The sequence below is a fragment of the Nothoprocta perdicaria genome, unplaced genomic scaffold, assembly GCF_003342845.1.
Source record: "Nothoprocta perdicaria isolate Ctin4 unplaced genomic scaffold, notPer1 scaffold_33, whole genome shotgun sequence".
In the NCBI taxonomy this organism is placed as follows: Eukaryota; Metazoa; Chordata; class Aves; order Tinamiformes; family Tinamidae; genus Nothoprocta; species Nothoprocta perdicaria.
Genome location: NW_020455566.1, coordinates 1,664,339 through 1,678,203, shown reverse-complemented (window position 1 = coordinate 1,678,203; position 13,865 = coordinate 1,664,339). Strand labels below are relative to the sequence as shown.

The following is a 13,865-nucleotide window of genomic DNA, read 5'->3' as shown; positions in this document are numbered from 1 at the left end:
GGGCTATGGGGACACCGGGTCCCAATGGGGAGAGGGGCACAGGGCCCACATGGGGGTCACAGGCTCCCCAGGGAGCAGGTCCCCTGGGGCCCACGGCCTTGGGCCCGCCACGGCGAAGGCAGCAGGAGGTTGGAGGCTCTTTGCCCCGCGCCCGGGGTGGCTCCGTGCCCGGTAGCCGCCGCGGTGGCCCCCGGGGCATCCCGCAGCCGTGACTCACGCAGGTGTCACCTGGGCGCCCGGCCCGGGGTGGCGCGGGCCTCCCTGCACGGGTGACTCACGGTCCCTGCGGAGAACGCGGCGTGAGATTGTGGCAGCGTCGACCCCGCACTCGGCACTGGAGGCGATGGATGGACGGAGGATCCCATAGGAAAATGGTCCTTCCTCCCACCAGGCAATTTTCCACCCCTGCTGCGCCCACACAGAGCCAGGTCCTTGGGACACCACGTGTGCCCAAGGGACACCCTGAGACACGGCGGCTTGTCCAGGACAGGAGGGAGCACTGGGAGACGAAGAGGGAAAGGGAGGTTTGGTCCCGCTTCACCCCCCGCCCTGCGGCACAGCAAGTTCCGGAAAATGGGATAGTCTTCCAGTCTCCATGAGGAGCTGTGCACACATCCAGGTGAGTCACGGCATCAGCCTCCCACACCCGCTGCAGCTGCCTGAGAGCCCTCAGGGTGAGACTCGAACGCTTGAGAAAAAGAGGAGTGACAAGCGGAAAGGCTCCAATTTTGCTGCCTTTGCTAATTTCTATCTATTGGGTGCACAAAAGATTTCCTGCTGCGGGGCGGTTGATCAGACAGCTCTTGCGAGTGCAGACTGCAAACAATGTGCGCTGTGTCCCCATCGCGACGCTCCCGTGTGATGACAAGGCAGAATGATTTTTGTGGGGAAGGGCTCTGTCCCTTGTCATTCAAATGCCATTTCTGTGCCAGATTGCAGCAGGATTTGCTAACTCTACGGAAAGCTGCCAAACTTATCACCATCTCTGAAAAAAAAACCAGTCACATTTTCCAGAATGCAAAACATTTTATTAAAAAAATAATTTACTGTCTCTTATATACAAACCACAAGAACATTCACTTATAAAATACTGACATCTGAACTCGTCATGAAAGCTGTGGGCAGAAGGAGCGAGTTTTCCGGACGTGCTACATGTGCAGCCAGCTGTAACTCAAGGAAGGAATGTTTTGTCCTACCACTAAAATAGCTCTGCTTCTTTTCGCAGTGTGTGCAGTGGGTCACTTGTTGTCATGCCAATGGAGTTAAGATGACAGCCAAGCCACCCTCAAATTCGTGAAAAGCACCTAGTATAAAAGATGAAGGTAAGATGAAGTCCCTGCTGTTCAGGCAGCACTATGGGCAATAGATTTGGCTACTCTTAAGTAATTCATTGATCTGAGAGAAATCCTGTTGAATTTTTGGCAATACCCAGATCAGTGATTCCTCAGCATACCTGAACACCGCAGAATGAGGCAGTTGGTTGCGACCAAACCTCGCCCCGTTGAAGCTAACATTGATTTCAGCGGGGCCGGGTATTCCCTGCGTGAGCAGGGACAGAGGGACGCGGCCCCGCGCCGCCTCCCAGGCTGCTGCCTGTGCAGGCAGCCGAGCGGCGCTCGCTGCACAGCAGGAGACACCCGACACGCAGCCACGCGACACCCTGCAACAGGCGACGGCCGCTGTGAACATCCGCGGGACCCACGCGATTTGTCTGCGTGTTCCGCAGCCCGGCTGAAGGTTACAGCCACCCGCGAGCTGTTCCTCACGCCTCCAACACACGTGATTCTCCGCAGCGCCCGGAGCGCCTGTCCCAATCCCGCTCCCAGAATTTGCCGCCCTGGGATGCTCGCGACAGGTCGCAGGTGTCGTGCGCGGAGCTGCGGCCGCTCAGAGCGGCCCGCGCGACGCCGGAGCCGCCTGCCAGCTCGTTATCTCGTAGAACATCTCGGCGATGAGCTCGACGATGTCCGCGTTGCCAATGACCGGCCTGAAGAAGAGGTCCGTGATGAGGGCGGGAGGGATCGATTTCAAGGAGGAAGCGATCAGCAAGGTGCGGGCAAAGCGGCCCTGGTCCTCGGGGTGCAGGGGCCGCAGCACTTCCTGCAGCGCTCGCTGCGCTTCCCGCTGGAGGCTCTCGATGTACAGGGAAGCCCTCAGCCCTGGGACATCTGCGGAGGGAAAGGAGGGGAAAACAGTGAGGAGAGAGGCTGGAAAACAGCTCGAGAGAGGCTGGAAAACAGCTCTTGTTTTCTCCTGTTCTCTGCCCTCCAGTTGTCTCTGCAGGGATGTGCAGGATGCAGGGATAACGAGCGCTGTGCTCATTAGATGCTGCCCTGCTGAGCACTTTGGGGCTGCTGAGCAGCAGGGGAAACCCAGACCCGTCAAAATAAATCCCGAGGCTGCTTCTGTGCTCCGGATCTTATCTCCACATCCAACATCCCTCCTCCCCAGCTCCCAGCAGTATTAGGCAATTACAGGTATCCGTGATAAGATAACCAGCGCTGCTCTCCTGTGCACACTCCTGCCCGTGCTCCAAACCACTCCAAATCGGGACATGGATTTTGAGGTGCTCACGCACGCGGGGCCTTCTCTCCCCATGGAGAGGGCTTCGGCACTCACCAGGATTGAAGAGGATGGCGCCCTTCAGGTAGGCGTACTCCTTGGGGCTCAGGTCCAGGCTCCAGAAGGTGTGGAGGCAGCACTGCAGCCGCTGCACCGCCGCCAGCGTGGGCTGCGTCCTCTCGGGCTCCTGCTGCTTGCTCTGACCGTCGAGAAGGATCTTCTTGAGCATGCTGGGCGCCGGCGTCTCCATCACGTCGAAGGCCACCCTCTCCTGCGCCAGCCCCAGCAGGAAGAGCGGGGCCCAGCAGCTGTCCAGCAGCAGGAGCTGGTCGTCGCGCGGCAGCAGCTGGAAGGAGGGCAGGTTTCTCATGAAGCGGACGGTTTTCACGAGCACGTCGGAGGCCGCCTGGCAGGTGGCGTGGGGCGTGCGGAGGCGGACGGTGCGGCGCTGGTGGCACAGGCAGCGCTGCTGGGCCGGCCCGCAGCTCCCGCCGCCCTGGCCCAGGTCCTGGCTCAGGAGGCTGTACAGGATGGCGGTGCGGGTGTCCTCGCAGTGGCACTGGCACTGCTTGCACGCCACGTCCACGCCGCTGCTCGTCATGGCCGGGGTGGGCGTCCGGAGCCTGGGCAAAATTCAGCTCCTGCTGCTGCTGCAGAGGGAGGAAATCCACAAAGCGCAAGGACACGTCGTCCCCCTCACGCTGTCCGGGCGCCGCTTGTCCTCCCAGCCCACAGCTGTTGGAACCAGCCCTTATAAAGCCCGGCGGGTGAAACACCCCTCCCAGCCTTGACCGCCAGTGATTAAGCGGTCCTCATTAAAACAAAACACCAAACCCCCCAGGCGGCCGTCCCGGGCTGATTGGCTGCGGCGAGCGCCTTCCCCGCGCGGAGTCAATGGCCGTTTTCTCAATGAAGCGCCCGCCGGGTTGGGCGGCCCTTATCGCGGCCCCAGCAGTATAAACAGAGCCATTAACCCGGGCGGTACCACGGCACCAAGGCCCCGCCGCGTCACGGGGCAGCGCGAGCTGGCGGGCGCCGCTGCCAACAGCCTCCACACACACACAGGGCCCTTGTGCGGCGCGCGGCCGGCTCCGGCCTTGGAGCAGCGACCTGGAAGTCGCGTTATCGGCGCCTGTTTGCCTAACCTTGCTCCCAACGGACTCTCGCTGGCGCCGGCGCGGAGCAGAAACCCCGTGAACCCCCGGCAAGGGCCGCGGTGCCCAGCACGCCGCAGAGGCAGCCCAGGGCGCAAGGGACGTGTTGGACGGGGCCCTTTTCTTGCGTCTCCCTCTTTCTTTTCCAGGTGTGTTTATGCCGCCATGGGCGCAATTCGGGACGCGAAGGCCCTGGCTCCTTGGGCACCCTGGCTCACGGCACCACTAGGCCCAAGGCGGGAGGGCGCGGGCCGTGACCCCGGCGGGACCCCCGCCCTTTGACCCCGGGGCGGCGCCGCCGCTTTCCCGCCTCACGGAGCCTTCTGGAAAGGCCGCGGCCGTCGCCATGGCAACCCAGTCACGCGCCGCCGGCTCCCGCCTCCCTGCGGCCCCATTGGTCGTCGCGGCAGCCAATGGGCGAAGACAGCGGTGCTCTGCGGGCGCTCGGGATTGGCGGAGAGGGAAAGGGAGGAGGACTGCGAGCCGGGTGCGCGGTTTGTGCGCGCCTTCCGCCCGCGTCGTTTCCGCTTCCGGGCGCCGGCGTGAGCGGGGTGTGAGGCGGCCGTTGGGGACCGTTGGGGACCGTTGGGGACCGTTGGGGACCGTTGGGGGCGGCGCCGGCACCATGGGGCTGAGCGCGGAGGAGGCGGCGGAGCAGGAGGACCGCTTCGACGCCATGCTGCTGGCCATGGCGCAGCAGCACCAGGGCGGCGTGCGCGAGGTAGCGCCGCCGCGGCCGGGCCTCAGCGCCGGGGTCCCCGGGAAGCGGGGCGGGGGGGCGCGGCTCTCCGTGTGGGTGTGTGTGTGGGGGGGGTCCTCACACCGCTCGGGAAGGGCTCTGATGGCTAGCGGCAGTAATTCCCACTGTAGTGGTGGTTGTGATTGAAATACTGACAAAAACTCCGTTCCTGGCAAAAGGCGAAAGACAAACCGGCCTGCCGGGGCTGTCCGTTCCGTGCAGGTGTATCCTGGCCTGCCGCTTCCTAGCTCCTCAGCAGCACAGGGCAGGTGGCACTGTTCTGTCCCATGCACCATAGCACAGGCTGTTGCTTTGAGGCAGCTGAGCGCAAACATGATGATTCTTTGTAAAAACAAACACTACACAGGCTGAGGGAGGTGGGTTTGCAAGCTCTTAAGGGCAGCCAAGTAAGTGGAATATGGTATATGTGTGTATATACATACATGTGTCTATTAAAAGAAAATACCTGACTTCCAATGGCACTTGGGTCTAAGGAGCAGTCCAGGATTTCAAAGCTGCTGCAGCTCTAGGGGCAGATGACCTGAGAATGAACCGCTCACCCTTTCTTCATGTAAGACACAAATGCCTTTTCTGAAAATGGGCAAAACCTAAGCTAGCAAAAGCTCTTAATTGTTTTGCTGGGAACCAGTCATGGGTTTGATTTTTATATGATCCTAACGCAGGCATGGATGGAAAGGAGGAGGAAGAGTAAAGACAGCTGAGGGGACAAGAAATGACTGGGACCTGGTCTCACTGCTCTCTTCTTTGCCTTCTCTCTTTTTACCCCCAAACCCTGCCCTTCCTCCCCAAGCTGGTGAACACATTCTTTAGTTTCCTGAGGCGCAAAACTGATTTCTTCACTGGAGGAGAAGATGGAGTAGCAGAAAAGGTAAGAGGAAAAAAAAAAAAACCCTCAAGCTTTTATATTCTTTAGTTAACCTACTAACCGTATCTGTGCCGTGCTAAGATTTGCCTTGCTGAACAGCTCAGAGCTCTCAGTGCACCCGGAGATTAGTAGTCTGTGATGCTGATGAAATACACCCCTGAAACAAGGTAATAATAAGGTGCCCCTATCTGAGGTGAGGCGTGATTGCTCGCTTGAGTGATACAGATGGTGCAGGTTTTTGCCACGCTCTGGCCAAAGGCCTGTTTGAAAAGCAAATCTGCCAGACACTCTGACTTAACGGTGACAGACACTGCGGCTGTGATAACCCCAGGTTACCTTGTTTGTTCATCGCACAAAAATTACAAAGTCCACATCCCTGCACATGCGGCTGCCCCTTCGTCTCCGTGCTGCCCTGTTTGTGCGGGCCGAACGTGCCAGGCAGCAAACTCGAGGGTTGAGGCTGCCTTGTTGGCCCTAGAGACGTAATACCCATTCCTGGCCTGGCTTAAGGGTTTTAAAACTAATTAGTTTCACTGTAGTGGAATAAGAACCAGAGCTTTACAACCTCAGATAGGCGATTTCCTGAAGCTTGCTTGCTTTTACTTACAGGTGTAGCAGCCATTCCCCTTTCTTTCAAATTATTGACTCCTTTGGGTGTTTGTCCAGTGCCCCTCACCTGCCCTCCCATCTTCCAAGCTGAGAGTTGTTACGGCAGGTCTTGCCAGGAAGCCAGGATTTGTTGGGGTGCTGATGCTTTTTAGATCCTAGGGAGGCTAGGGATGGGAAGGGGAATGGTTTCAAAGTAAGAATGGGATGAAGTCAGCTGCTATTGTCCTTAGACTAATGAGCCAATCTTCCAAGTTCCTGAGGGCCATATACCCCTAGGGAATGAAAACCTAAGTAGCAAAATGTTTTAGTAGAATGTCTGTAGTTAGTGCTGATAAATGTGCTTGGGAGTCCTGGCTACTGTTGGTGCAAATAACTTTCCAGATCTACATCTTATTGTGCTCCCTATAAAAGTGTCAGTGTCCTCTGAAAATACTCTATGGTCCTCTGAAAAAGTGCTGAATACAACGGGTCTCTTAACTTGCCTCTGACACACTAGTAACCACAGCAAAGTAGGAAGTTTCTCTCCCCGGCTCTAGTCATCCTTTGATATTAAAGAGATAAAAAAGAAGAGATGGAGAGAAAGGATCTCTTATGTGGTGCTGTTTCAAAAGCCTTCTTGGTGTAGAATGATGGGGTGATGTAAGCTGTTGAGGGAAACACAGCCTGTGCTCACACTGACCCGCTCGGACCGCTTGAACAGCTTTTACTGACTGTGCATTGTCCCGCAGCTAGGAACAGGCTGGGAGATCTAGCTCTTGATTTCAGTATCCTAGGAGACACTACGCTCAAGTTGTGTAAATAAATCTGGCTTTCCTTTGTAAAAGCAAAGCAGGAATAATTGGTGCTTGTTTCCAAAACTACCCAAGGCCTGACTGCTCTGAACCTCTTTAGAAAAGTGCCAATTCCTCTCCCAAGTTCCTAGAATAAATAAAAGCCGGGGCCCAAAACCCTTGTCTGAAAATTCACTCCACTTTGGTTTCTGTTCTCAACTTCTGTCTGTATGGTTTTGTGGAACAGAACCTAGATCTCCTACGTGCTGCTCTGCACAGTTCTCTGCATTACCGACCGTGGGGTAATTGCTCTGGCTTCCTGCCTGTGTCCATGGCTTTCCCTCTGAGCAGTGGAGCCGTTGGCATCAGAGACCCGTTGATTTTCCTCCTCATAGTCACAACAAGACGAGACGGTGGAGATATCTTTGGGGGCAAGATTTATCTAGGAACTGACTCCCAAATAATTCAATAAGCTCTACAGTATTTCTCCTGTGAGTCGTGACAGCAGGGTTAAAGTAATACCCAGCTCTTTCATTCCCTGCCATTAGCTGTTACAGAAGGAGCAAAATTTCAAGGACCTTTCTAATCTCTTTAGGGTAAAGGTCTTGTCCTTGTGCTATTTTGTAATCTAAATATTAATTTGAGAAGAATCTCCCTCTCATGCCTGGGAAAAGCCCAGATGTGGAGTGGGCTTTACGCTTTACACTGTTACACTTCATCTGGAGAGCAGACTGTTGCAGTAGCTCGGATTCTTCCCCCTGGAGAGCTTGGAGCGCTTTGAAAATAGTTTTTGCTGCCTTGCAACACTCAGAGAGAGATTAAGAAACACGTCACCTTAAATCTGAAGTGAGCACAGAAATTAGGGTCTAGTGTCTCCTTGCCACCAGCTTTCCTGGCTAGATTAAGCAACTTCTAGTTACTCTTGGGACTGCACACAGTACAGAACAAATGGACAATCTGTTGTTGTTGTTTCTGGAAATCTGCTGCCTGTGTAAAGAACTACTAGGTAGGGCTACATTTTAAATATTTTGACATCTTATCAAACTTTTCAATCAAAAGACTAGGGTGAAAATGAAAAGGAAGGTCATGGCACAGTGTGACTGACAAATGTGTTCATGCTTCTTAGATAGTAGCTGATTCATTTGGGCTTGAAAATGTGATTTTAAAACCCCTTTGTTATGTATTTCTGTTGTTCAGCTGATCACAGATACCTTTAACCATCACAACAAGCTAGCTCAGAAGGAGCGGAAGGAAAAAAAGGCTCGTCAAGAAGCAGAAATGCGTGAAAAGGCAGAGAGAGCTGCGAAACTCGCTAAGGAAGCGAAGCAGGAAGCTAATGAGCCAAGGATTAAGGAGCTTACAGATGAGGAAGCGGAAAGGCTGCAGCAAGAAATCGATCAGGTGAGAGCACTGTTTGACACATGCAGGTACTGTCTGCGTCTGGCTCTCAGGAATCCCAGACCCCGGAGACCAGAGGACTCTCCCCTTAGTCCTTTTGCCCTTCTGCCCTCGGCAGGTCATCTCGTTGTAGCTTGGCCCTCTTCTGCAGTGGTCAGGGAGTGTGAAGACCAAGGAGATTCTCCATTTGCAGTAGAGCTTTCCTGAAACACTGGGTTCCCTCAGTTTGGGGTGTAATTCTGTGCTGAGTTTCTGTAGGTTCAGCTGAAGAGGCTGAGGCCACCTAGCGTCAGGTCAGTAACAGAATGCTAACGCTATCTGAGCATGTTCGTTTTCTTTTTAAACAGAAAAAAGAGGCAAAAGGAGAGATGAACAGTGGCTCGGTGAAATCCGCAGAGGCTGAAGGTGAATCTTCAGATTCCAACAGACAGGTAAAGCTCACCTAGGGACTTTGTATAACGCAGAGGTAAACGCTTCCGGACAACTGTGAGAACTCTTGGCAGCATGAGGGGATACCCTGTCTGTCTTTGAAAATATGCACACAAGATTAGCTTGCCGCCTTTGCTGAGCCCTTGTCATAACACACTTCATTTCCAAAGCCTTCAACATTTTTCCCCCTTTTTTAATCATGTTTTAACATATCTTTCAATTTTGGATGAGGTTTGTGAATGTCAAATACATGCAGTGACTTGACAATCTGATTAAAAACCTAAAACTGTTGTTACATGTGAAGGATATCTGCAAGTTTGAAAGTCTCTTTCTTCGCATTTCAATTGGTTGTTTAGGATTCAGAGGACGAGGAGGAAGATGAGAAGGATAAAGACAAAATTAAGCCCAATTCTGGCAATGGAGCTGACCTTCCAAATTACAGATGGACACAGACCCTTTCAGAACTGGATGTAAGTGCTGCCTTCAATATGAGGAATTCTAGCCGTGAAATATAAGCAGGTGCTGGTAAAAAGAGCACAGCTGATGCACTGTAATAAGTTCTGTTATCTTAGCTGCCCATGTGAAGTGGTTAATAGTTACCAGCAGCATTTCAGTTACAGGGAGCGAGTCTGGTAAGTAAATGGAAGTTTAGGAGCTTTAGCTGATAGTACCTGAATGTTCATCCTGTTTAAACGAGACATTAAAATCTGCTTACCTTTTTATGGTCCCTTTGAGGAACATTGGTCATCCTGTTCCCAAAGCTATGCTTGTATCCTTTTACATCTGCATTACTGTGAGAAATGTTATTTTATGCTCTGTCTCACGCTGGTAAAGCCAAGGCAGTAAATCTTGGAAGAGCAGTGCAAGGGTAAGAAGTGACTTTGCTGCTCTGCTCCTCACATCTGATCTCTCTCTGGTCCAGCTGGCCATCCCTTTCAAGGTGAACTTTAGGTTGAAGGGGAAGGACGTGATTGTGGACATCCAGAGGCGACGCCTCAAAGTTAGCCTGAAAGGGCACCTGCCTGTCATTGATGGAGAGCTTTTCAACGAAGTGAAGGTGGAGGAGAGCTCCTGGTTGATAGAAGATGGCAAAACAGTCACTGTGCACCTGGAAAAGGTAGAACAGGGTGAATCGGGGAGGATTTGGGCTTGTCTGGCAAAAAAACTTTGTTCTGTTTGTTCTGACAGTTAAAAAGCTGACAAACAAGGCTTGATTCCAACACATTTTCACTGTGACTGGAACAAAGTTCCTAGAGCAAGCCAAGAGAGAGTAAAATATTTTTTGCCTCTTCTTTCAGATCAACAAGATGGAATGGTGGAACAAACTAGTCTCCACAGACCCAGAAATCAACACCAAGAAAATAAATCCAGAGAACTCAAAGGTAAAGATTCCCTCTGCTTTACTGAATAGAGCCTTCTCATAAATGTGCTCAACCTAGCTCGTATTCTGCTTTTAGCTCCTTGTTCTACCAGCATGAAAATAATAGTGGGAGTATTGCTGTGTGTGATGTATCGTACAATTCTGAATTTGATAGAAATCCTTGGTTTCAGTTGTCAGACCTGGACAGCGAGACTCGCAGTATGGTGGAAAAGATGATGTATGATCAGCGGCAGAAATCCATGGGCCTCCCCACGTCTGATGAACAGAAGAAGCAAGACATCTTGAAGAAGTACGTAGTCCTAATTGACTTGTGGGCCCTTGTTCTCCCAAACCCCTTTGTGCTTCTTCCTCGGCACAATACGTGACAGTGTGGCTGACCAGGAAATGGGTTTGGCCTTGAGTCCTACTGGTATTCACGTCCACAGTTATATAGTCATGGAATTATTGGCCAACCACTATTGTCTATAAAAGCCAGTGGGGGTAGAAATGGGAAATTCTGGGAACAGCCTACCTTCAGAATTCTCTTAATCTGTTGATTTCAAGTCCAGAAAGCATGTTTGGGGATGGAGGTACCATCTGGACTGAACTTTAACATGGTCTTGATTGTCTTCTAATCTCCCTCTATTTAGTAGCCCAGATAAACTCCCCTCCCCACGCACCTGCCATCAGACAGCTGTCTCCAAGCCAATAGCACTTTTATGTTTTTATTGCCCTGTTTGGTATAAATGGCAGGGAAATTACTCACGGAACTCCCAAGGTCATGAGAGACAGGGTGGGGTAACTCTGGGTCAGGCACCTTCCCCAGTAAGCGTGAACATGCGTCTTATCTCAGGGTTGGAAGGAGGATTAACGTAGCCGACTTGTCTCCTGCTCCCGTCTCCCCTTTTCCTTGATTCACCAGCACTGGCAGAAGCTCTGATCAACGCGCAGTGTCTTGTGCTGAGTTCAGGGAAGGGTGAAACAGTATTTTAGAGCAGTAACGACACTTGCTGAGTGTCTTTTTGTTGAGTTAGCAGAATGGGAGGCAGCCCTCAGCTCCTGGGAAGTGCATATACGGGAGAGCTCCCTGGCAAGGTCACTCATTCAGTATTCTGTAAATTTGGCTTCTCTGTTGGCTGGTAGAGAGCGGATACAAAGCTTAGACTTTGGCCAGGCCAAAGTGGACTTAACAACTCCCAGTTGAATCCTGAGCTCTGCCAGTGAAGCCCTCCTGGCTGCTAAACAAGGTCACTAGTTTCGCAGCACATATTTCCATGGAAATGGAAAGCGGAATGCGACATGGCAGGGGAAGCCATGAGACAAGAGCATGGAGGGAGGGAGGGGCCGGCCCTTGCTTGGACCTCGTGCACACATAGCCCTTGGGGAGCTGCAGGCCAGGGGAGGAAGGCAGGGGGTCTGAGGCACGAGGCACTTGCAGGCACAGGCTGCCCTTCCCTTCCCAGACCTTTCTGAGGTGGCAGCTGGAGGTCAAACAGCAGTATCAGCTGGGACTGCAGTTCATTTGAAATCGGGTTGCACCTAATCCTAAATCAAGAATGGCGTTTTTCTGGCTGCTTCCCTGTATGAGTTTTCACTGCCGCAGCTGTGGCGACTTCGTTTCCCCTGTCTCCAGTAACTCATAATCTCCCCTCTGCCCCACAGTTGGTGTCAGTAGCTGCTACGTGTCTGTCCAAGAGTGTCTGATAGTTAATAGCTCACGTGCCTGCACTTGCTGGTAGCACTGCTGATACCACTGACGTGGGGAAAAAGCATTTCCAGGATGGACTTGGACTCTGCTCCAAGGAGCTCCACAAAACGGTCCCAACCAACCTGAGTGAGGTTGAGGGGCAGCAGGCTCTTAGGCACCCTGTCTCTCTAAGCAGCACTGTTTTGTGACTGCTGCTGGCTCACACCAACCTCCTGTCTTTGTTTGCCTTGCAGGTTCATGGAACAGCATCCAGAAATGGACTTTTCCAAGGCTAAATTCAACTGAGCCCTCCCTTTCTCCCCCTCCTTTTTCAGTCAGCCCGTTGAATGGGGCAGGGTGTGTATGGCAGGACATGTAGGGATCCCTTATCCTGGGCGAGTAAGCATCCCCACGCGAGCTTGCAGCGGAGGCGGCTCTGTAAAGTCGTCCTCTCTTGTCCCATGTTGAGCAGACCACAAGGCCACAGTCGGCCTGCAGCAGCGGGTCAGTCGGAGCCGCCTGTGACACTTCCCATACAGCAGTTAGGAGAGAAGGAGCCAGGCTCGGGAGGTTTTGGAACATATCTTTAATATACTGCTTAGTTTAATTTCCTGAGTCTTTAGAGCTGTTAATCCCCTCTTGGCATTTCAGTCCTGGCAGGAGGTACTCTTGAATTTTACTCCTTTTCCCCCTGGCTTTCCTGCCATCCCATGGAAACAGAGGCTGCTTATTTTGTAAAAGGTACTTAGTGCATTGCTCTGCTTCTGCCTCCTTGGGCCTTGGAAAGGAAACACAGGGGTGAGAAGGAGCTACAGCTCTGCAGAAAGACACTACTCCTCCTCTCAGTCAATCTGTTTCATACAGCAGACGCCAGGAACTGAATGGGGAAGCACAAAACTCCTTCCCCTCTCCTCCCTGGTAATTGTTCAGGGGTAAATCACATCCAAACAGGGGGTTAGCAGCCAAGCTGCACTCAGGTGCCTTCCTTCTTTGCTGCTGGTGTACTTTCCAGAGGGGGAACAGAGCAAGCTTGGCAGGGTTGTGGGTGGATGGGTTGACCTGCTGCCTCAGGGAAGGGGATGACTGGAGAGCTTGTGGTCAAGGACAGGGTGAAGGGAGGCTTGGAGGGCCCCCTTTCCCACTGGGAATGCATCTCCTGCCTCTTTGCAAAGAGCCTCTCTCCCTGCTGACCACTGACGGGCGGCGCTGCGTTCCTGGAGCTCCTGCTGGTGAGCAGCATCACTCTGCATGTTCGTATCCTTGTTAAAACTGCAGCGCAACATAAAGAGAGAGCGAGCGGCTTATTCCAGGGTGAATGTGTGATTCCTCCTGCAGGAGAGATGGGAGAGATGTGCAGGTGTGGATGGGACCTGGAAAGGGGTAGTGGCTGTGCATGACAGGACTTGGGGCTGCTGTAGTCTTGGGCTCCCTCTGTGCCCAAATGCTCTCCGGCCGAGCTGGCAGCTAGGGCCAAGTGTCCCTTGATCAGAAATGCTCACGGACTCCGACCCAAAGCTCACACGGAGCCTTGGTTGGCAACGCGCGAGGCCTGTCACGCCAGACTCTGCTCCCCACGGAGCAGCGTGTGACTAACGTGAGGAAGCCGCCCTTGCCCCAGCTCTGCTTCCTGGTAAGCTAACACGGAAGAGTCCCTGTGTGTGATGGTAGCCGAGGCCCGGACTCCCGCTCGTCCTTCACCTGCCCCAGTGTTCCCAGGGAGGTCGGCACGAGGCTCCTGTCTCTCCAGCCTCCCTTGCAGCCCAGCAGCCGTGAGCAGACGGAGAAAAGGCCGTCACAGCAAACTAGGGGGGCAGATATTTGCAGGGGAGGAAGTGTTTGGAGCACGATGAGGAAGGAGGAAGGCACCAGCCCTCCAGGCGGGACCGTCCCCGCTTGCAGCCCTCGCGGTGAGCAGGTGAAGGGCCGGGGCTGTGTTTGTGAACGGCAGCCGTCCCGCTGGACTTCGCCCCGTGCGGCCAGCGGAACAGAAGGTGTTGCTCCTGCCGGCCTTGGCCCGGGCGAAGCACCCCGCTGCCGTTGACTTCCCCGCGGCCGCCCTCTGGCTCCCGCGCAGCCTCCGCCGGGACAGGCCCGGGCCTTTCTGGCCGCAGCTGCTGCAAACGCGCCCGTTTGCAAACGGAGCGCGACGGCACGGGGCTGCAGACGAGGGGCGGCGGGCGCCGGGGCTCCGGGGCGGCGGGGGCTTCCAGCCGCCGCGAGAGGCCGCTCCGGTGCTGCCCCCGCGCGGAGCCGCGGCCGCAGCGCCTCCCC

The 13,865-nt window shown here is 53.9% G+C and overlaps 2 protein-coding genes and 1 long non-coding RNA gene across 3 annotated transcripts; 2 read left to right on the top strand and 1 right to left on the bottom strand.

The window, feature by feature from the left end:
* The first annotated feature begins 1,255 nt into the window (after positions 1-1,255).
* On the top strand, positions 1,256-1,552 carry LOC112950795. The gene is made up of 2 exons (XR_003250074.1): positions 1,256-1,322; positions 1,433-1,552. It is a non-coding gene; the product is annotated as an uncharacterized LOC112950795 (long non-coding RNA).
* Positions 1,553-1,626: 74 nt separating this feature from the next.
* On the bottom strand, positions 1,627-3,163 carry NR0B2 (nuclear receptor subfamily 0 group B member 2). Its single transcript, XM_026043429.1, has 2 exons — positions 2,620-3,163; positions 1,627-2,168 (listed from the first exon to the last, which is right to left on the bottom strand). Exons 1-2 carry the CDS (start codon positions 3,161-3,163, stop codon positions 1,888-1,890), a joined length of 825 nt encoding a protein of 274 aa, XP_025899214.1. The 3' UTR covers positions 1,627-1,887.
* A 1,156-nt stretch (positions 3,164-4,319) lies between these two features.
* Positions 4,320-12,779, top strand: NUDC (nuclear distribution C, dynein complex regulator). The gene is made up of 9 exons (XM_026043548.1): positions 4,320-4,437; positions 5,267-5,344; positions 7,918-8,121; positions 8,466-8,549; positions 8,904-9,017; positions 9,470-9,664; positions 9,846-9,929; positions 10,099-10,217; positions 11,849-12,779. Exons 1-9 carry the CDS (start codon positions 4,342-4,344, stop codon positions 11,898-11,900), a joined length of 1,026 nt encoding a protein of 341 aa, XP_025899333.1. The 5' UTR covers positions 4,320-4,341; the 3' UTR covers positions 11,901-12,779.
* Positions 12,780-13,865: the final 1,086 nt, after the last annotated feature.

Bases quoted from the DNA above. Each gene is read 5' to 3' on its own strand.
- NR0B2 (XM_026043429.1), bottom strand. From the start codon at position 3,163: ATGACGAGCAGCGGCGTGGACGTGGCGTGCAAGCAGTGCCAGTGCCAC. The intron at 2,169-2,619 runs GTGAGTGCCGAA...TTCCCTCCGCAG, and splicing joins CGCCATCCTCTTCAATCCTG to ATGTCCCAGGGCTGAGGGCT.
- NUDC (XM_026043548.1), top strand. From the start codon at position 4,342: ATGGGGCTGAGCGCGGAGGAGGCGGCGGAGCAGGAGGACCGCTTCGAC. The intron at 9,018-9,469 runs GTAAGTGCTGCC...TCTCTGGTCCAG, and splicing joins AGACCCTTTCAGAACTGGAT to CTGGCCATCCCTTTCAAGGT. The intron at 10,218-11,848 runs GTACGTAGTCCT...TTTGCCTTGCAG, and splicing joins AAGCAAGACATCTTGAAGAA to GTTCATGGAACAGCATCCAG.